The following is a 23,271-nucleotide window of genomic DNA, read 5'->3' as shown; positions in this document are numbered from 1 at the left end:
TGTCTAGGCATTAAGAAAAAATAAATAATCATTTCCTTCCTCTACCAGAGGAACATTAACCTAAATCATAGAAGAATGCCCTAACTTTTGGGGTACCAAGTTCATGTTTTGAGGGGAAAGAAGGGGAACATGGGGCTTTTCTCTTTTAGCACCCTTGAGGGAGCTGGCAGACCACCCAAGCGACCCTGTAGCATTCAGCTAAGAGGCGAGGAGCACCCAGGTCCCAGTCCCAGCTCTAAACACAGGGACAACCCTGTACAACCAGCAGCCCATGCCCACTCAGTCACTCTGGGCCCTCTCTGGTAAAGTCACCCCAGCATGGGGTGCAGCGCCAAGGACAGCCTGCAAGGCCAGCTCGAGACCATGACAGTACAGCAAAGTTACAACACTGTGACACCGTGCCCATGCCTCTGGCCCAATAGCAAAATTCACATGCACTCAAAAAGTGATCGGGCAAACTACTGGAAGAAACACACAGCGATGGTTATTAAGCACATGGATACCAGCTCTGGATCCAGAAGTCCCTCAGCTGCAAATTTCTGAAAGTTTATAAGATATGCTAAAGCAAACCTTACTCCATGCTTGCTGTGGTTTGATCTGCCCTGGGCACCTGCTCTTCGCCACCCTTGGAAAAGGCTAGACACAGAGTGGGGCAGGCCTCACACAGCCACTTCACCACTTCTGTGGTCCCACCTGAATGAACTCCCAACAGCCAAGACACTAACCTGGATGTGGCCGTACACTCAATTTGTCTTGAGTTTATTCTTCTCTTTCCTCTACCCACTTTCCTACCAGTCCAAAAAATCTCTTGTATTCCTCACCTGAAAGTGACATGCACTAAAGCCACTGACACATAATTCACATTTCATTTTCAGTCTTCCATATAGACTGTTTTATTGCATTATTTTTACCTGATTAGTGATCATGTGGGATATAACCTCTCTTACTGTCACGTGTACTTTTAAAATAGATTATTTTTTGTTTACTAGAGAAACAGCAGTTCAAAGATATTAATTCCTTGTTCTAAACTATCTACCTCCACTCAGATTTGTATTATCTAAAGAAGAGGTGGAAAATCATACTTTGGATAAAGAAATTTGGAAACAGCTGTGACCAAGTCATAAATAGGCTTCATTGTTATATACTTTGTCCCCACAGATCAGTGAATACAGAAAAGGATTAAGTCATAAATTATCTACTTTTCATGGGTCTAACTTTTCTTGAACCACCTTGCCTTCTCACAGCTTCACAGTAAGTATTTATGAGACACATATTCCATCGACACAGCAACGATAATACCATTTAACTGTACAGAAATGCTTGGAAAACATATGGGATACCTTCATAGCTGCAACATAAAACATAAGAAAGCCTCTCGCTGCAATTAAAAATTAAACTGCATGCTTTGATCCACAAAATTATCCTGCAGAGCAACTATAACATCCACCTGCTGAGTAGTTTAAAGGAATTCTGGTTTCTGGTTCTAGATACCAAGGATGAAAATGCTCTGACTGAAATAGGTAAGCCTGAAGCAGATGGCCCAGACAAGAGGACAAACCCTGGGGAAGAGGCCAGTCATGGGAGGTCTAGGATGGGCATCTGAGGGAGAGAGGAACAGGAAGAAGACCACGATCCTGAACAAGAGAGGATGGGAATAGTAACTGCACATTGCATTTTGTATTGTTTGCACATGAGTGTCTACGATGACCAGTGGTCCAACTTGTCCTAGGTTTTGTTTGCAAGAATGGGCGATAAGGGAGGAAGGCATAATAAAATTTCACATCAGCTGACTTCAGGTACTTCATTTTGATGGCTAAGTAAGTTGGTGTGTCTCCTTAGGCTCCCTACAAGGAAGATTAGTGCAGGAGCTGTGTATCACCTCCAGGGGAGAGTTTCTCTCTTCATCAGATGCAGCAGGATCCTATTTAGCTACAGCTGCCTCCATTAGCTTCCTGAGGTCCCCTGCTGATGGTGCCTCTGTTTTCATGGATGGACACTCCTCCCAATTTCTTCCTTGCTCCAATGCAGTGGAGAAAACAAATTTCTAAGAACAGTCTCTTTTCTTAAGCTATAGTTTTATTTTATGAGCTATGGGTTTACTCTTGCAATTGAATTTGACCTTCAGATCAGGAAATGGTTTTGCCCTTGCAAAGGCTGAGAGAAGTCAGTGGGGCTCTGTAAGAGGTGCTGAACTAGGTGCTGGCTAGGTAAATAGAGTTCCACTACAGTGGCTTTAATGTAAGCATACTACAGTGAGATGGTATCATAAACCACAGGTAGGAGAATAAAGACACGGAAAAAGATACCTAATGAGAACAGAGAAATGCTTAGAATGCAAACTTCATAATTACTGACTTATATGGATGATGTTATACAGCAGAGAGCACGCAATGACAGTAAGAGTTCTTGGATTCAGGGCATATATTTGAATAGAAGGATGCTAAACTGCAAGCATCTTAAAGGACACAGATTCTAATGAAAATAGCATATAGTTACCCCAAAAACTTGTTATCTATCTTGCAAATGGTTGGAAATCTTCCTCAACTGGAAGCTTCGTATTTACTGGACACTTGCTAAATGACAAAACTGATCTTAAAAATCTGATAATCCACTGCATATCTATTATATGTTAAGTACAATCAAAATAATAGTCTTTTTCTACTATTAGCTGGTCCATTGAAACAAAGTCATCAAACCCAGTCAAGGCAAACTAGTACCATGTCAGCGTTTGATTATGTGAATAAATATAGCCACCCACAGCATTACGTAAAGCATAAAGTAAGTACGAATAGTGATAAACAACAATTGTTTATTTTTATTGCAACCATGTTTTGCATCCTCCAAGCACACAGGAACAGATAAGTTTTAGCTGTCTTACAAACAAAAAAATTATCATAATTCCCACCAAAAAGTTAGAGACCAAAGTTCCCACCACTGAAATTAGGTTTAAAGTGGTCTTGAATCAAATCTAATTTCACGGATATTTTGTCCTTCCGATGTTTTCATTCAAAATCCCACAATTCTTGTTTATATTTATATATATATAAGCATTTTTTAGAATCAAACCTGTGAAAAGGAACAAAATGGGCAAAAATTCATCAGAGGACATATCAAAGCAGCTTTCATTCTTCAAAACAGAAAAATGACATATTTTTCATAATGAAATTGAGAGTCATTATTGGCTAGAAACACAGGTTATATTTAGGCATTTAGGTGATTTTTTAATTAATACTATATATATAATAGTTAACTCAGATTATGCCTTCAGTGTCACCACCGTAAGTGAACAATTTAAATGGTATTTTTTCTGTCTTAAAAATTATTATTCATGAGTAGATTTTGAAGAATATATTCTGGATAGTGTGTGTATAAAGATCTATATATTATTGGTATAACCAAGCAGTGAGCACTTTCTTATATCAAGTCTGAACGATTTTAAAAGCAAAACAATAAAACCAACAAGTTTTGTTAACCCTAGAAAACCTTTATCTTTTATTCATTTGTAGACATGCCAACTTCATGTTTCCTCAGATCATGTTGAGATGGATGACTGCACTGGCTCATACTGTTTTTTGAAAAAAGAGACATCTGCTTCAGATGTTACAGATGTTACATTTCTATGTAAACTACCTCATTCCTTCTTTCTCTTCCCTGCCTTGGTTTTGGGGTTTTTTTGTGCATGTATTTTGCCTTCACAATTCACCTCAGCTGGTTTAGAGTTAATACATTTATCAACCTGCAAAACACACTTGGTTAGGAGCAGTGCAGTTATGCCATTATTTCCGAGGGCGTGTGGCATTTCTTGGTTGCGCTTCCTGTCAGCATTTATATGTTATGCTTTCTATAAACAGCTGCTTTGTAAAGATACTGCAGAAGCCTAAGGGAACATCATCCTTGCATATTCAGAACACTCACAAATAAACACATTTATTTTAGCATGTTTTTTATAATGCATGAGTTTTATATTTTTTTAATATTATATATATAACATATATATAAATAAAATTTTATTTATATTTATATATATATATTTATAATACTCTGTTTAGGCACAAGAGTATGTAACAGCAGGAAGGTCTTGCTGCAAGAGTAAAGCCATGAGAAACTGTTAGAGAATAAGGAAGTAAAGGCACATTTTAGATACTCTATATTGTATTTGCATTTAATATACAGGGATGAAGGTAAGGGACAGGCAGCCTTTAGGTGAGTTATGGGTTATGACAGCTTATAAAGAGACATCTACATAGGTCAAAAAATTCCAGAGCCAAATCTGCCTTCATCTACTGAAAACGTAGCATGCCTACCCACTGCCCTTCAGTGTAACTTTCCAGGTCGAGCTCTTGCATTTAAAAAAAAAAAACTGAGTTAAATTTGTATTTGCTCCCACCAAAGGTTTTTTCTATGCTTCATAAACTATTTCTGAACATCTGAAAGTTATTCAAAATGAATAGAAAACTCCCTCAAATATTTTTCTGTCAGTGTTGTTTCAACAACATTTAACTTAGTTTAGGTTTGGCATAACTTTTCTAGTGATATTTACCATAATTTTCGAAGTTTTTTTTACTATTAGAGATTAGCGTAGGAATATTACATATTATTGCAAAGAGTGACAAATGATTGTTGCTATACCTTTTATCCCTGACCACCGTTTAGTTACTCTCTGTAAAACTGAACTAACAGTCTAAGTAGATTCTGCTTGAAAATATCACTTCTAAGCAGAATGATGTTCAAAAAGTCATGTAAATCCCTCCCTATCTGTATCAATGCAGATAATCTGCTTTTTGATTATATGAACTATTGCCAAAGTGCTAGGCTGCCCTCAGATGCAAGCTAGCTCCATCCTCTTCCAAACATAAAAGCTCAAATACAGTGACTACATTCTAATGAACTGTTGACTGAAAAAAAAAAAAAAAGAAAAAAAAAAAAAAAACAGAAAAAGACAAAAATATTTTATGGAAATCCAAAAGAAACTACATTATCATATTTTATTACAGATTAAGCCACCTTGGAAGGACTAAAATGATACATGAGATGGACTGGGAAAAGTACAAGTCATCTGGGAACTATTTTCTTGTTTCATTCAAAATGCCAATTGGTGATTTTCAAAGAGATTGTTTCAAAGCAGACCTCTCATTGTATTAGCAGAAGTGCAAAATACAGGTAAAATTGTGTTATTGAACTAGACCTGAGAGTGTACATCTCTCTCTGATCCAATCCTATTCATATGCGATTGTCATGAACCCCAGCCATTCAAAACAAAGAGGAAAAAATATATTAAGGTAATGTCAATAATGGTTTTTTGACATTTAGGGAAAACTATTTTTGTTTTTACAGTTATATTAAATTGATTAGTAAATGATTTATAGCAGGTTTCTTTCTGCTAAGATTGTGATTCTTCCCACATGGGGGAAAAAAAAAAAAAAAAAAAAAACCAAACCAAACCAAAACCCCACCACAAATTAGTAACAGTGATGTATGGATCAGAGTCTCACCACAGGCCTTTCTTCTTGTATTATCAATAGAATCTTCTAAACAGTAAATGAAACAGACACAGAAATACAGATAGCAGAAAGAAAACAAAATTTAAGAGGCATTTAATATTTAAAATAATTGATACAAGAAAGTGCTCACTGCTTGCTCATACAAGTAATATGCAAGCATCTGTATACAGACCATCTAGAAGATATTCTTCAAAGTTTACTCATGAATAATAATATTATATAAGATGCTGCACATTTTAGATATTGTAAAATTTGTGGAATATTACTCTATTTCTCCTACATCCTTTCCATCATTTCTATTAAATCACATTATTTTCTGGAAGTTTTATACCTCTATTTGAATTATTTCAGTTTGAGTCTGCTTAAATGAGTGTATGTGCAGAAAGTAGTGACAGCAGAAAAGAGAAGGGAGTAATGTTAAAGAAAATTATCTTGTTTTTTTAAAACAGGGAAAATATATGTAGCATAAATCTGAATATGTTGTGAATATCCCTGGCTTATATGTAAAAAAAAGTATGAGCAAAACCAGTTCAGACATTAGGGAAAATCAGTAGAATAAAACAAATGAAAGAAAATGATAATGCCAAATATTTCCTGCTTTTCTTGTATTTCGGTAACAAGAACTTGATGCAAACTGAGACTTCCAGTTCAACAGGGACTTACTCTTGTTTAGCTTTAGCATCACTTTGAATTAAAGTGAAAATACGAACTATTAAAATTTTCATGGATTGAGAAGTTCATAAATAACCACATTTAAAAACACTGTTGCAATACCCTCTTGCCTCCCTATGGGATTTTGGGAATCCATATTATGGATCCTGTAGACTACTGATGCAGGTCTGGTGGACACAGGTCAGTGGAAACAAAAATATCTTAAGCATCTATGAAAGTGCCTCGGTTCAGAATTACATAGCTCACAACGAAGTATCTTTCTTTGATTTTTTCTACTGTGAAATGTAAGCATTCTAAATGCACAATTTCAGGTGGATAATTTTTACATCTAACTGCATTGCAACAGAGACTTCTCTCCAGACATGGTTTGGGATGAGTCAGGTGCTGAATAGCCATGTGTACAAATATCAAATTCGATATGTCAGAACCCCTCAGCTAAAAGCAGTAAAATCAGTGTTCTTGAGAAAACCTGATTGTGATACAACTGATAATGATCCCTTAGCAATAATATGCAGTTTGTGCAAAGCAACTTTATACAGTCTTAGAGCAAACACAACATGAATTAGACTGTGCATATTAATACAGGTTTGCAATTAAAAAGAGAAAGATTTGCTGAAGAACAGCTGTATATGAATGGTATTCTTCTGGATCTATTTACATCTGGATTCATTCTGGGAAACCTGTTCTCACATAAAATTTCCAAGGGTTCTGTTTTTGGATATTCCAGTCACAGCAGAAAAGGTCACCCATGCAGAGCTGCTTCAGAATAACTGTTCCACGTTGATATCCCAGTTCAACCTGGAATACCAACACATGCAGATAAACCCTTACTGTTAGATTCATAGAGGCAGAGCAAAGTAGACTGATCCAGCTCCCCCGGAACAAAGGGAACACCCTCTTCTACAACAGAGAAGCTGCGTTTGGCCATGAGGTGCTTACAGCTCCTCCTGAATATTCATTTTCAGGCAAATGAAGGATACAAGCTTCTAAAATATGACAGTTCCAACTTACATTTGTGCTTTAGTTCACATTTTTTAATTAAAGAATGCTTGAAGGCATGCTTTGTGATGTCTATTATTTTTCCCCAGAATGTCTATCAAACACAACATTAGACTTAACCATATTATGTTTAGTTTCTTGTATTCTTTCAAGTTTAAGGCTTACAAAAAATACTTAGCACAATTCCCAGAAATCCTTTCAAAATACTGCAGTATAAGCATTTATGAGTTGGGTTGGTTTTTGAGGGGGAAACATAGAAATTAAATTTTGGTGATAATCAGGCAATTCCCACCTTGCATCCACATTTTGGTAACTTCCTACTAGCTCTTATGATAACAAAGAAAAAGTGTGGCAATGTTAGTATTTACTAAGTACATCAATTTTCTTTTGCATGCTTCCTTTAATTGTTCCATTACTCTTGCCCCATATAAGGAAGACCAGCTTTCTATCTGAAAGAGACAGAAGCATGCAAGGCAGCCAACTAATTCATTACAGAAGTCATCCTTTTTACCACCTATTATCACACCAGTAACAAAGTGCTACAATCAACACTTACAGACACGTGTCCTAATTTAGATCCTTTCTCTGTAGACCTGAGCACCAATATCTGCTAAAACAACTATCACCGTCAGCATTAAATAATTGTATCAATACTACAACACTGAGTTTAAAGTATTTTAGTGAGTGTAAAGGCAGCAGAGCTTATGATAATAGTTAAGTTCATAACACTAAACGATTTCCAGAGTTGGTGCAGTTGTGGGATTACAACTGGGAATAGCTTCTTTGAAACGTTGTTTTCACCTTTGTCTCAGTTGTCATCCAAATATTCATGGATAATGTATTTATACTAATGTTAAACTTCTTGGAAGTTTTAAACCTCCCTGTAAATGATTTTGCACCTTTATTTTTCAGCTTTGAAGGTTCTAATACTCAATTAGTTCATGGTATTAGCACAATGAGCTCAAAATCATAACCCAGGAACACATCAGTGGTGGTAAGTCATGAAGAAGAACGCATTTGTCATAATTCTAGGTTAGGTAACCAGTGAGGTCTGCCTTTCACAGGATCTAAAACTGTTTATGCTGTATGTCAGATTTTTAAAAAGAAGACAAAAACCACTACTTTGCACCAGTGTTTCATGGCTTGAAAAAGACAAATACAATCTTAACCAGAAAACATAAAAAAAACAGTAGGAAAATAGTATGGAACAAATGGATACACTTTCTAGGACAAGAGCAAGCAGCCATGATGGACATAACTTTTAAAGCACACTGTATAGATGCTGGGCTTGATCAGAGGAACTTCCTTAGTATTTAGAATCAGTTTCCTGTTGGCAGAAATCAATACACAGAAAAAAATATAAATAATGGCATTTTCAAAAGATATGAGGCACAGGAAATCTAATAACTGTTTTTACTTAGGAACACTAGAAATCTACTGTGAAATACACATTTCAAAAGTACAGGAGACATCAGCAAAATTATATAAAATACTATATCAAAGACAAGAAAGTAGGAAGGCAAAGTTATTATTACTTCCTTTTTTATCCTTGCAAAAGCAGATGACCTGCTAACCTGTCAGAGAACAGAAAAAAGCGTGAGCCAAAATCTATGGGGTCTTCCTAAAGTCTCAGCAATTGTTGTAGAAATGAGAACTTGACTTGTTTTCTTTTTCATTGACCATGACAAGCCGAGTTAAATCAACAGTGTCCTCAGCTACCCCATTTCTCTGCTCCTTGCTAGCTTGGCATAAAACTTCGGTATTGCAGTTAACACATGCCCTCAGTCTGCAGTAAACTACCTTGTCATTTAGCACTGCACATCTACAAAAATTTCCTCTACAGTTTCCTACAGTGTCAAATCACATGAACTAATGTATTCGCCTGAACTAATATACTTTTAGGCTTAACACTTGATCCCAACCCAGTGAAACAGGTCGTTCCTTCATCATCTTGATGCAGGGAGAAATGGACAGACTCAGTGACCAGGTCAGTGAATTGTGCAATACAGAGCAATAACTGAATTCAGAACACCTGCACACTAGAATGGATATTATTATTTGCTGTAGATTCCCAAAATATGGGTACCTTAGTCCTAAGGATGTTAGTTACATATTGTTGTTATTAGTATGATCATATTTTCAAATCGTGTTGTAAATACAGCACATCTTAGTTGGGCAATTCCCCTGATTTTGGTCATAGTCCATCTCTGACAGCTCATTTCAATCTTTTATCTGTTCATAGAAGCACTCTATAACTACATAGACATACATAAATATAAATACATGAGTATAAAATACATTACAGTAGTAGAATACCTCATGAGATCCTCAATGTCTCTAGTGATCAGATGATTCCCTTATGTTCCATATTTTCTAAGCACCCAATTTAAGACTGTGGGATTTGATTTCCATAAGCATTTATTGCTCAGCACTGCAAATGAAGTCAGAGGAATCTAATGCTTTAAATGTGGCTCTACAGTATCTTGCCATATAATAAAAAGGTACTCAAAAACACTTGTGAAGCTCTAAATGATGATTATCACATAATGATTAAATGCAAATGATCCCTAATGGCCGGCTCTAGGGAAGAAGGTGCTAAGCAGATGCATTATCAAAAAGCAGAAAATCCAATGCTGAATGATACATCAAATGACTAAAATGTATTCTTTGAGCTCCCTTAAGTAAAGCAGAGATCTTATTAAAAAAAAAAAAAAGTGATTGTGTAATTGAAAATGGTGTTTGTTACTAAGAAATGTTGAGAATTAAAGTTCTGTGTGATATTACTAAATAGGTTTTGTGCATATTATACATATGTTAGCATAGTTCTTAGACCATTAAAAATCCTCCCATCTTCTGCATTTCTAAATTTCTAAATATCAGGTATTCATTGAAGTCATTTGTTTTACAAGGAGAGAACTTTCAGGCTCTACAGCAGAACTTCCCAAATTCTTTTCCTAGCAATGCTGATGCTGCCAGACATGAAGATCTGAAGTCTAACATCTGATTTCCTTTGCCACTGAGGAAATGATACAACACGACAGGGAGTTAATATAATGCAAAATTCCACTTCACCAAATCCAAACCATAAAATCCCCCAAGAACTGCAAACAATCCATCCACAAGGGCAGTAAGGAAAAGCCAAAACAAAGAAACCAGAGTACCTGAAGGGCTCTTGCTGAGCAAATGTCGGTTGACTGCCATGAGAAATACCAGCAAAGCAAGCCCTCTCCAAAAGCTTTAAATTCCCTTTTGACTTCTAAAACGCTCACCCTTCTAGTTAAATTCTGTACTCCTCTGCTACATTTTGATCCCACTAATGGAACATTATATGAGAATAATCTGGAAATACCAAGCATATATGCTCCTTAAAGTCTTAAACATACATCAATTATTGCAAATATAGACAGGAAAATATAGGTTGGAGATCCTCAGATACTGTTACTTCAAGGACTAACATGCCTTTGAGTCTTTGCCATAGGTGATGCAAAAAGCCAGAGCAAACTTCCAATACGACAAAAACTAATCATCTACTGCAAAGGTAGTCGTGCTTAGATGGCCATATGGCATCAGTGGCAAAAATGTCATCTCTCATCATTACTTGACTCAAAACTCTGTCCCATATAAGACCTGGCTATAACTGTTCATCAGCTGGGACTTACATGCTGTGTTTTTGTAATTCACTGCACGTGAAAGCAAATGCAAAATGCAGAATCTCAGTTTGCACAAACTGACTGTAGGAGAGGAGCACTGTGCTTTTCTGTTCTTGTGCCTCCCCTGGTTTCAGCTGCAAGTTTTGCTCCTAATTTTTATAAGAACTATTGGCTCAAACACTGAGGTATGATAAAGATGTTTGGTCTATGAGTCATTATGGAAGCACAGTCTGAAGCAATATAGATCAGAAAGCTGAGGATAAATCATCAAGGAGCTGTGGATAACAGCCTTTCTGAGCCAAGGAGCAATTAGGCAGACTCATTAGGAAAGTCTGTGAAACTTGTTCATAAAAGACTTTTTTGAGGAATGAAACTCAGAATCCTAGTGTTAAAAAGAACCACCCTAGGAATGGCATCAGAGAGCCATATACCCATGCAGAAGTAATTGACTGAACTTTGTAATGGATTGGTTGGAACATGACTAAAAGTGAGCAGGGAAAAAACTGCTGCTTACTTTTATATTGTATTTACTGGTTTTCTTATTTTTAAAGAGAAGTGCCTCAATAATCTGGAAAAGGACAAGATCTTGCCTGTCAACAGAAACTCAGCATTAATAAAGTTGGTGCAATCAAATGGCAGTAAAGATACAAAGTGGGCAAGTGTGATCACATTTAGAAAACTTAAAGGAAGATGCCATCTCTGGTTTTCATTTCATGGGAATATGAAGGCCAATGTTCAGAACCGGTCAAGAAGGCCAGTCTGAGATTACAGACACAATATGGGTTCATCATCATTATTAGTATTATTATTGAAGATAGGCTCCAAATGTCATCTGAACACTTCTGTTGAACTACTTAGGCTGTAGGTTGGTGCAGTATTAACCAGGGCTGTTCTTACTCCTTTCCACAGGGAAGGCTTTCTATTTCATTTCATAGTCTACTTCATGATGCACTATGACATTTTAATCATCCTTTCAAAGATGAAGATCCAACCAATTTGTTTTGCTTTAATTGCATTCAGTTGCATTGTTTAGAGAGACAGTAAGCAAAAATGCAGCTTGGTTTCATTATCCTATTCCTTTGTGACATTAAATTTAACCTGTTACTTTTCTTAACTGTATTTATAATTTAAAATTATGATCATGCCTGTGGAATTTGATTACTTTCACATATCAGCTTGTACAGAAGAAACAGCTTTCACTAGAAAGCTTTTAGAAGTTCTTGTACTCTGCAACCTGATGCAACTAATGTACAAGGCAGAGGGAACTATGGGCTGGAAGGGTACGCTGGGCTGTCAGTTGAGGAGACAGCATGTCATCCTCATGGCATCCTAATTCCTTTAGCATCAGGTTATCTGCAAACGCTTTGGCTTGCAACTGCCTTGCATATTGGAAAACTAACTTTTTGTCGTTGAGCATACATTGGCTTAAGTAAGTCTTCAAGCAAATGATCACAATGAATAAGTGTTAAAATTCTGCTTCAGAGAAAAATTGGTGTATTAGCCTGAGGTTAGTCCTTGTAACAATGTCATTTTGAGGTTTGTACATTAGAGCCACCATCCGCAACACGGGAAATGCTCATACAACACGCACACACACACACACCCCTTACTCAAAAAAAGACTGAAATTCAGGAGGGACAATTTTGCCTTTGGGTAGATGTATTTCAGAATTATTTGACTCAAATCTGAACAAAACTCCAAATGTATGGAGGTGCAAGGACTTATCTTTACCTACTAATTTACTAAAGTCACTAACTAAAATCTGAGTAGAAGGGAATACTTTGACGGAGAGGTGCATGAGCTGGGGCTAGGGCAAGATCTTCTTTTCCTGACAATATTGGCCTTTGGCTATGGCCATCGCTATCAGTTCACAGACAAAGAACTCAAGGGCAGAAGAAATAAGATTCTTATCTGACCTTCTGTCTCAACAGCATTTGCGTCCAAATCCTAGTATTAGGTACAGCCATTTCAGTAACAAATGTTTTAAAATTCAGAGTAGATTAAATTGTTGCATGGTACAGTATCCCAGGGGAGTAAGGCACCCCTCTTCCCAAAGCTCTTGCAATATCATGAACATGAAGCCCCCACAGATTCCAAAGTCAGCTGTTGGTTAGACTTTGAATACACCAGCAAAATATATAACCATCATCACCATCATGCTTCTATTCCTTCCATCATTTCAGAGGACTGATATCCCATGACAGCTTCTCTGTCTGTATTCAGTGCTAAAGAATTAGAATTCAATTCCAGAGCCTGGAAAGCAATCAGGAAATGTCTTGTAACATCAGGATGGGGGCAGAAAATGATCTAGCTGTTTCCCCCAGCAGTAGCCTGAGATATCCTCCTGATTCCAAGCTGGCAGTCCACAAACCTTTCTCTTGCCATAGGACTAAAATACTGCCTATCTGCCGATGCTGTGAACATAATCTTGCTCAGTTTTGATATCTCCCTACAATCTTGATTAAACAGTAACAGATTCAGTTGCTAGAAAAAAAAAAAATGGTGTAACTTTTGGAAAGGATCTTTCCAAGCCTATGTGGCCATTAAGGATAAAGTACTGTTTCCATAAGAAAACCTCACTGTGGGCAGGCAGAAAGAAAAGAAGGGTCTCCCTGAGCATGTTCACAGCCTTCTAGATTAGATGTAGCTCTTCTTATGAAAGAGAGAATTCCCTAGTTCAGTGCTCTTTAAAAGTGAAATACTTCAATTAAGTGTAATCCAAGGTTTCCTTTCACTTGTTAGCATGGTTTTCATTCAGATCTTTAACATGGTGGTAGCAAAATACCCTTTGTAAACGTAGATGGAAGATGTTACAAAGCAGAACCCAGAATGCAGCAGAATGCAAAGATGTGCCAGTCAGCATCCTGGTGACCTACTTTTTATTGTAGCAATCACATTTTTGAAGAGATGTCACTATTTTTTTTAGGAAAGCTGCACAATGAGATGTCAGCAAACATGCTGCTTGTCATTAAAGTTGTTGCTTGATGACTGCAAATACTTGTCTGTATGACTGACAACCTCAGTCAATGAGCTTCTACAGTAATGTGTATTATCTTGTTCTTAAAGGAATAAATAGTTATGTTTCTACAATAGAAATATGTGGGACTTAGCAAGATGCCAATCTGCAGTAAAGGTGCTGTTTTATGGATTCTAAAATTGCAAAAACTGGAGAGACACATGTTTTCAGATGCCCAATGACAGAGTTACCTTAAAACTGAAAGTATTTTCTGGCTCGTTTACTGCCAATGAGTCAATATCACTGTATCAGTGATGAGGCTACAAAACAAACTAAGTCATTAGCAAGCCGGCCAACAAAACATAAAAGTAACCTTGAATAAATTGCAGGGCAGTGTATTAATCTGCATGTATTTTTACTCTTAATTCTGAAGCTAACTGTTTAGAAAAATAATGTTTAGAAAGCACAATGAAAAATGAACAATACTTACAACCATACCGTTTAGGGACACCCAGCAATCTGGTGGGAAATCCTGGAGTAATGGTACTAAAAACTGCAGACAGCCATCCCAGTGGCACAGCAGCAGCATCATTCCAATCAGATTAAAGATTCTCACCACAGCACTGGCCAGATCGTACGTCATGTGGAAAATCTGTGGGAACAAATTACAGGTGATGTACATGATGCAAATAATTTAATTCTCATTCGGCAGTTTAAAGGGGAAGAAGTATCATCCTGAACTTCTAAAAAAGCTGAGATTTCTCAGCAAGGACCATTAATTTGGGCACATTAATTTGGGCTGTGCTGACACACCTGACACTTTGCTGCATATCAGTGCTATATAAGCTACTGAAAAAAAGCACATTTTGGATAAAAATTCACCAAATGAAAAGTTTTCTTAAAGCCTAAAACTCCTTTCAGTTGAAGAAATTCTCAGAAATTAAAAAAGCTTATAAAGGTAGTGATAACTTTACTTGTCTGTGAACTTAGTGTCTAAACACTCAGAAAGCTGCGGGAGATGCAAATTCAATGACCTGTTCAGAAAAGATTTACCTTTGCATTTCTTACCTCCGTAAAAGCACAAAAATCTGCGTGAAGAAGCAATATAAGTAGATTTACATATTTCTGGACTGCTACACTATCCAATTTGCGCGTACCAGTTCACCAAGCAAAATGACAAAAAAGTAATTCATCACTCTTAATCATTACCAGTTTTCTTAAAATACTGAGAATCCTGTGGCTACTACACATGTAGTAGTTAAGGTTATATCAAATTAATATAATCATTTGGATTTCAATATATTCCCCTTTTGTTAGACGAAAAATCATAGAATCATGGAATCATTTAGGTTGGAAATGACCTTTGAGATCATCAAGTCCAACTGTTAAGCCAGGAGCACCAAGTCCAATACTTAAACCCATGTCCCTATGCACTGCATCAATGCATTTTTTAAACACCTCCAGGGATGCTGATTCCACCACCTCCCTGGGCAGCCTCTTCTAATGTTTGACAACCCTTTCAGTGAATAAATTTTTCCTAATATCTAATCTAAATCTCCCCTGGCACAACTTGAGGCCATTTCCTCTTGTCCTGCTGCTTGTTATGTGGAAGAAGAGCCCTGCCCCCAAATTCTTGTCAGGCAGTTGTAGAGAGCAGTACGATCCCCCTGAGCCTCCTCCTCTCCAGGCCAAACACCCCCGGTTCCCTCAGCCACTCCTCATAAGACCTGTGCTCCAGACCCTTCACCAGCCCCACTGCCCATCTCTGGACACGCTCCAGCCCCTCTGCGTCCCTCTTAAAGTGAGTGGCCCAAAACTGTATCTGAAAAGTGTCTTATAGCAAATTATACAGATATGCTTAGAAACAGCACAGACATTTTCAGGTTTGTCATGGGCTAATTTGTAGCATGGACAGCAGCAGTCAGCTTCCAAATAGTCTGGGGTAAAACACTGTAGTTAGCATTTTTCTCCTATAGTGGCTTTAAAGAACTTCCAAACTACTAATACAGGCATATTCTTTAGCTACTACTCAACTCCGTGAACTCAAGACAAATATGTTATGTTCTAATATGCATAATTATCACTCAGCAGGAGTTCCATTTAGAAAATTAAGAATGTCCAGTTGGTATTTCATGGAATTTTAAGTAGAAAATATTTAATTTTACAGACAGACATAGAAATCAGAGGCTTTAGTGCTGAAACCATCAGATTGCTAGAGGTATACAGGCATATTGGCACATCACATTTTGCATTTGTAAATATAAGAATTCACGTATGACAGAGACAATGTTTGTATCCTAATGTTTATACACCTAAACTAAAAGCAAAGATTAAGTACCCATACTGTAAATGAGTGCAAGTGCAAATATAGAGAGCATGTTATAGTACCTTTCAACATCATTTTCTGTTAGTGGGAGTTCATCCTTGTTTGAAAATGATGGTGTATGTTTTGAGTTCCAAAATGCAAAGCCTGCACAGTGTTAACATACCTTAGACATTAACTTCATGTTCAAAAATTTTTTTCAGTCTAGGGCATTTTAAGAGAATATATTCCAAATCCCAGTTTGAGAAGACATTGGAAACAGATGTTTGTAACATTATTCAAAATGTCATGTCTTATACAAATACCATATAGCTCCTGTCAAAATTGAAAACATGACATTGATATTTAGGAGATACTGTAAATGGAAACAAACAGAAAAGTGTTACCATTACACATTTGTCTTGTTAAGAAATGTATTTACACTCAGCTATTTCAATAGCTACAGTTTTAGCAGCATGATATGAACTGAGACAGTAGATGTCTGAACTGAAATAATTTTATTTTTAAGAACTGGAAAAAATAGTAAGGACAACTACTCTTTTGGAACACTACCACTTATTCAGATTACACCTTCTCTACATGGTTATTATACCACAACTGCAAAGTGCAGATATATTCCCAATCACATGAAAAGTTACAGAAGTTCTGTCAGAGAAAGCAGGATTTGCCCCAGAATATTTGTTTGAAAAAGTGCAGACAGAAACAACACATATTTTACACAGAGATCACAACTTCCCCAGGAATCTTCTATTGCTCCAGAAAAGCAAGTTATCACACCTCTACACTATGGCTGGACAAAAATCAAAGTTCCCACCCACACTGTTTTCATACTGCCTCCAGTATTCCCATTAGGCTTTACCGTAAGACCAGATTTGAAGAATAATTCATGTATTGGATCCTGTGTGTTTTTTAAAAAATGGGTCACAAACATCAGAGCCAAACCGAGCACAAACATCTTCATTTCTACAGGGAATTTTTTCTGAAATCATGCACCTAGGTGTATGTGATAAACAGGGGAAGATCTGGTTCTCTAAAACCCGCCAGAGTTCAAAAAGCAGCACTTGCACAAACCCAAGGCTCCTGAATCTTTATCTTGCCTCTGTAATTACAGGCTTAGGCACCACAACAGACTGTGCATCTATCCTGTGATCGCAGCTGCATAAAAACGATGATCTACAGCTTTTTCACTTGCATGGAGCCCACTTTTGGGCATCAGTTCACACTGCAGAGATAGTCTGCAAAGCTTGTATCTTGATATAGAGTTTCCAAGATTTATTTTTTTTGTGCTGGTACATTTTAATTTAACATTTTAAAGTTGTACAATAGGGTAATGTGCACTGGGAGGGAAAAAAAAGAGGGGAGGCAGGGAAAGAAAAAGAAAAAGCAGGTGGATAGATTTGCCGAGGTATTTACTTCAGGATTTCCAAGCTCTGCCTGGCTTTTACGGATGTATCACTCCCTGTCTACCCCATAAGACTGCAACAGCTCAGTAAGCCTTTCCAAATGAGCCAGTAGAACCAGGACACAGAAAGAGATATTACAAAGGGAGACTAAAATTCAAACCAAACATCTGGAGCAATGAGTTCAGACTAAAGGGCCTTGCTGAACCGAAGAGGTATGCCACTGGGTTTGGGCTCTGCAAGAACTATTCTATCTTGCCACAGTGGCATGACTGTGTAATGTATGTTTTTATTCAAAGCCTTTTCATTAGTAGCGTACCTCTGCAGAAACGCTCATTTGCTGCAAGAACAATAACATACTAAAAATTTTATGTGAAACCAAATCCAGCAAAGGAAATTACTGCAACAGTCTGTATACAACACTGGAACCTTCCATCATTTCTGAAACGTTTCACTCTAGAAATAGCTCCTGTGAAGCTTAGCGTTCAGGGTCAGTATTATTAAATGCATGAACATACTCTGGATATTATCTGGATTGCTTAACATGGTAATGTTCTATCAGCATTTCAACTATAATATATTTTTATTGCTCATCTTTTGTTTATATAGTCTATTTGTGTAGCCTGTTCTAATAAATGTGATCACTCTGTATTAAATACAATAACTTCATAAGAAAAATCTTAAGCAAATGTTTAAAAAACCTTTAAAACATCTCTGCATATTCTCTCTCCAGCAGAGAAAAACTGAGTTACTTTTTCCTAAAAGTAACGTCTTACGGAAATGTGTGCTTGGTTGAAATAAAAAATATTTAAATACCCAAAGCATGCATTGTAAGTGAACAGTCATATTGAGTCATGGTACTGTATTGACATAATTTCATTTGGATGGGGGTGTGTTGTTTTTTAAAAAAATAATAGCCACACTGTTTTGTGGATTTAAGTCATATATTGCATGTTTAATATTTCATCTTCTTATTCAGAAACTGATTGTGATTCATTGAAATAAGAGTAGTGAGAGAAGTCCTATTTTTATAACATTTTCTTTTTGTAATCACAAAGCACAGTTCCTGTATTAATGAAATAAACCTTATTAAAACTCCTGGGAGATGTTTGAAGTGTAGTTTGTTAAGGAGGAACCAGAGGACAGAAAGCTATTGCTACTCATTTTAGCAGATGGTGGCTGGCTCATCAGCTGGTCCTCTAGTGGGATAGAAAGAAATCTAGGAAGATCACAAATTGATTTGCCTTGATTTTGCAGTACAGATGTGTGGTTAAATCTCTCTGTTTGAATAGATGTCCTATCAAGATAATATTCATAACAAAAAAAAACCTCAAACACATGCAACTAAAGTTAGGCTCCTGAACGCCATTACTCAGGTAGTTAAATATAAATAGCCTGATTATCATTGGACACTCACCACTCACAAATGCCATTCAAATAAGCAGGAATTGCAGCTATAAAACACTTCCAAAAATCTGGCCACTTTATATTATATAGACTTCCAATTTCATACCTAAATATTCAGCTTAACCAGCACTAGGCGCAAATTTTCGACAACACATTTCAAAAAAATACTGGAGTGACATGAGATTACTGCAACTCAGAAAAAGTTCAAGTTCCCTTGAGAACTAGTTCTTTCCATATTTTTATTTCACATAATAGGAAAGATTTAATAGATAGCTCTCCTTTTTGCTTACTACTTAGTTTCATTCCAATTATGCATGATACTTTTTATTATTATCATGTTTGGTGGGGTGGGGTTGCTATAATACTGTAATTTTTCATAGTTTCCCTAAACTACAAAATCATGATTAATAATAAATTTAATTTATGAACTTCTGAGAGCTCATCTCTTCCCATATTATTTTCGTATTTTTTCTCAATACCCTGGAAACCTTAAACGTTTGCCTAGAGTTGGCAATGCTTCTGACAGTGGCTGAAACATAACCACAGATTAACAGTTCTAATATTTTGGCAAAACATTGGTCACAGAGGAGTAAGAAATTGTTCAAGAAATCCAGAGTTCACATGTTTTATTTCAGTTTTTATTCACACTTTATTGATGACTTTTTATTCCCACATGTGAAACAGGAAGCAGATTATTCCTTCCTCACATTTACAGTGGAGCATATACTTTGAATTGGTCCTCCTAACTCTGATTTCTGAGCCTGAGACAGAAAAACTGAGTCTTATCAACCCACTTGCTTAAAAGTATTGAAGGGCTGTCATATTAAGTTAATGGTACACATTTAGTTTAGCTAAAGGAACACAAAATATGTTGAACTGCTGTCATGGAATGCACAGGTTACCTCTTCTGCCTTCTGATAATTGGCATGTAATATTTTTAGTGTGGTTTTTAGTTCAGTTTGATCTTTAGGTTCAGTTTATTATCAAAATTGATGCATTTAAATTATCCGAATTCTGATTAAAAAAAAAAAAAAAAAAAAAAAAAGAAATTAAAAAGAAAGAAAGACAAAGTCTTAGGACTTCCTAGAAAATTTATTCAAATCTCACAATACCAAGTTCATCCAGACACTTCTTCCACCCCTCAGAAATACTAAAGGCTAGCTTGGGTTTAATCTTCAAATTAGGATTTACACCATGCCTTGAGCAATAGGAAATGACACTCATATTAAGTGAGCTGTGTGGAGCCTGGAATATTAAATAGCCACAGCAGAGAGACAGAAAGAGCTGCACACATGCATGGAGGCTCTGGAAAGAATGCTGAAAGCTGTATGTACCAAGGGCAATGCTGGAACCTCAGGACAGACTGCAGGGCAAAATAAGAGTTAGAAAAATGACAAGGGGTTTTTGGTTTGATCTCTGGGTTAGTCCAGTATTGTTAGGTTTATCCCTCAGAGCACCAACTAGACTGAGATTATAAACCACAGGATCCAAATTTTCCTACCTGAGCTAAATGATCACTTTTAAGCTACTGGTTGTAACAAAGCTCACCAGGAAATAAAAGGATACAAGTGAGAGTACAACAACTCTTTTTAAGTATCCATCTCTCAATCCCCTTTAAACAATGAAAGGCAATCATCACTTTTTATTTAGCCATTTCATATTCCACCAATTGATTTCAAAAGACATTCTTTGTAAATACCACTTGGCATACTACGGGTCTGATCCAACTCCTATCAAAGCCAGTTTCTTTGGGAGTTGCAGGTTGCTACATTGCACACTGGAAATACATTTGTGTAAGTAGATGTAAACATGCACTGATTGAAATGCCTGGACATGCCCTCAGAGTAACATTTCATACTCAGTGACTCCTGATGTGTGTGTGCCTAATTTTATGACATATAATTCATCATTGATAATTCAGTAGTAGAAAATATATACAACACTATTTAATCTATATTTATTTGTGACCTTAAGCTGATGACAAACACAAAGATCTGCTTCTGCTTTAGTTCACCCTGAAGGGAAAACACCAGTGATTTAATAAACAGAACAAACTATTTTTAATCAAACATATCTGGAAAAAAGCCTATTTTATGTGACCTTTAAAAATTGTTATTTTCTAGATGGAACCAATCTGACATTGGATTTTATAACGGAAGTTCCATTTTTTCCAATTCAAGGCATGTACAAATGGAAGCCAGTTTCTGTACAGGGAGCAAAAAGTACAGCACAACAACATATAAATGTGACAGTGTGCCATATCCAGGTTAAACCTGAAAGCATTAATAAAACTGCTTTGCTGAAGAAAGACTTAGGCAAGTCTTGGAAAGGTCACATATAACCAGGAAGCAAAATCTATTTATAAATACAAATTCTGCAATATATATTTTTCTACTGTGAATTGGCCAATGCCATACTAATATATTACTCTCAGATAGAGGGCATGACTTCACTGCTAAAACGTGTGGGTTTATTATCCTGTTATGATATGTGTGTGACCTGTCTTGACATCCAAATAGAGAGGAACAGTCACTTTAGTTCTACAACGAAGAAAACAGGCCAGGAATGACAAAACTCAGGATCCTGAAATAAAAGATACAGTGCTAATTTTTGCTGTGTTTTTACAGAGGTGGAGTTCTATCTCATTCATCACTTATATTGATGACAGAAAGTACCTTATTAAAAAAAGAATTTATGTCCATTAACTGAAGCAAAGTAAAAATAAACAAAGAAAACCCAGTTCATAGCTATCAGAAAGACACAAACATGCAATACTAACAGCCTGCCTCTGGGACAAAATTTAGTTGAAGCTCTTCTCAAGTCATAGTACTAAACTGAGAGTGATCATATGGCAAAAAATACTTGAACTACACACATAAGCACAGAGACTGAGTTTTGTCATCTGGAAGTATAGCTCTGTTCCCTTTTCAGCATTATTTCAAGCAACAACATCACCTGACCTTCAGCTCAAGCTTCTTGACGGGCCAAGTATCTCAAGTGATAGCATCACTGAACTCAAGCTGGAGACCTCTGTGAATGGAGCTGAGCTAGAGAGAGCATTTGATTTATTATAATTTATAATTTTTTTTATATCCTACAAAGGAGGCAGCTTGGAGATACAGTTAGTACCTAAATGGCCTGAAATATTATTTATGATTTTATTATTTTTTTTACTAGCTGAGCAAGAGTTTCTCATATTCATGTGCTGATGTACTTTGGCAGCAACAAGAGAAAAAAAACCAAGTTATTCATCATCACTCATCTGCCCACAGAAAGGCCAAGGCAGGGATTCCCACAGTGCTGAAAGGGGCAGCAGGGCAAGCAATGTGAATCCTAAAAAAATATCACTGACTACAACATATAAAAATATAAGGGCATGAAGTTAACAGCTGGATTTGATGATCTCAAAGGCCTTTTTCAATCTAGATGATTCTATGGTTCTGTCATTCTATATGTTTCTGTCAGGTACCTAATAGCAGCTTTAGGAATCAGTATCAGCTTCTGAAGCCTATGTTCCCCAGTTGTAATTACTTACACAAGCAGTTTTCATCCTTAATGAATGTGAAATAAAACGATAAATACCATATATGTGTTTATAAAGCAATCTACTATAAATTGTGCAAAAAATGCTGAGACAGTTTAGGGAGAACCTTAGGAATTACCAAAGTTTTCAGAAAAAGTGCCATGACTAATAAAATTGGTTTACGACATTATTGATCACTCAGGTCTCACAAACCCTGTGAACCCTTTTGATTTCCATTTTTAAAGCACAACTCTGGAGATAATTACAGTCTACCCCCAGCAGGCTAGGTCTTTTCCTCTGAGCCACACATTTTAAAGAGAGGAACAGGGCAGTGCCCTGCCTGCACCTGCCATCAAAACCAGCAGGACACAATTCAGATTCCCATACTCCCAAATCCAACAGCAAGATTCAATAAAAATGGATAAACACAAAGTGAATACACTGCAGGCAGTATTTATAAATACATAGAAAGTCACGGCATTTCCCAGAACAACATATTTTTATAAACAACATTGTAAAAATGGGACACAGGTAACCAACCTCTTTCAACCTCAGTATTTTCCTAAGCTTCATTTGTTGTTGTTTATTTTTTTAAAAGGTAGTTGTGTTTTAACTTCCGAACTCTGAATATGAAATGAAATCAGATACTTTCTGATAGTAGGAAAAGCACCAGAAGATTAGATGTACACAGAAACTTCAAAGTTTGCATGTTTAATAAAATTGTATCTGAAACTATTGTTTCTATAAAACAATTCTATGTTTTTTCTTTTCACTAAATCTGTATGTCATGACACGCTGCAAGTACTTCAAGGAGCTTCCCTTGTCTCAGCCAGAACCAGG

At 36.6% G+C, this 23,271-nt stretch overlaps 1 protein-coding gene across 1 annotated transcript in view; it reads right to left on the bottom strand.

The window, feature by feature from the left end:
- HCN1 (hyperpolarization activated cyclic nucleotide gated potassium channel 1) overlaps positions 1 to 23,271 on the bottom strand; it is a 199,316-nt gene that overhangs the window by 77,908 nt on the left and 98,137 nt on the right. Inside the window, exon 3 of the mRNA XM_040580815.1 lies at positions 14,269 to 14,430. Within this exon, the coding sequence (XP_040436749.1) occupies positions 14,269 to 14,430 (162 nt within the window). The remainder of the gene's footprint in view (positions 1 to 14,268; positions 14,431 to 23,271) is intronic.

Source organism: Falco naumanni, chromosome Z (assembly GCF_017639655.2).
Source record: "Falco naumanni isolate bFalNau1 chromosome Z, bFalNau1.pat, whole genome shotgun sequence".
Classification (NCBI taxonomy): domain Eukaryota; kingdom Metazoa; phylum Chordata; class Aves; order Falconiformes; family Falconidae; genus Falco; species Falco naumanni.
The sequence above is the reverse complement of the archived record's forward strand: the minus strand, read 5'-3'. Positions and strand labels throughout refer to the sequence as shown.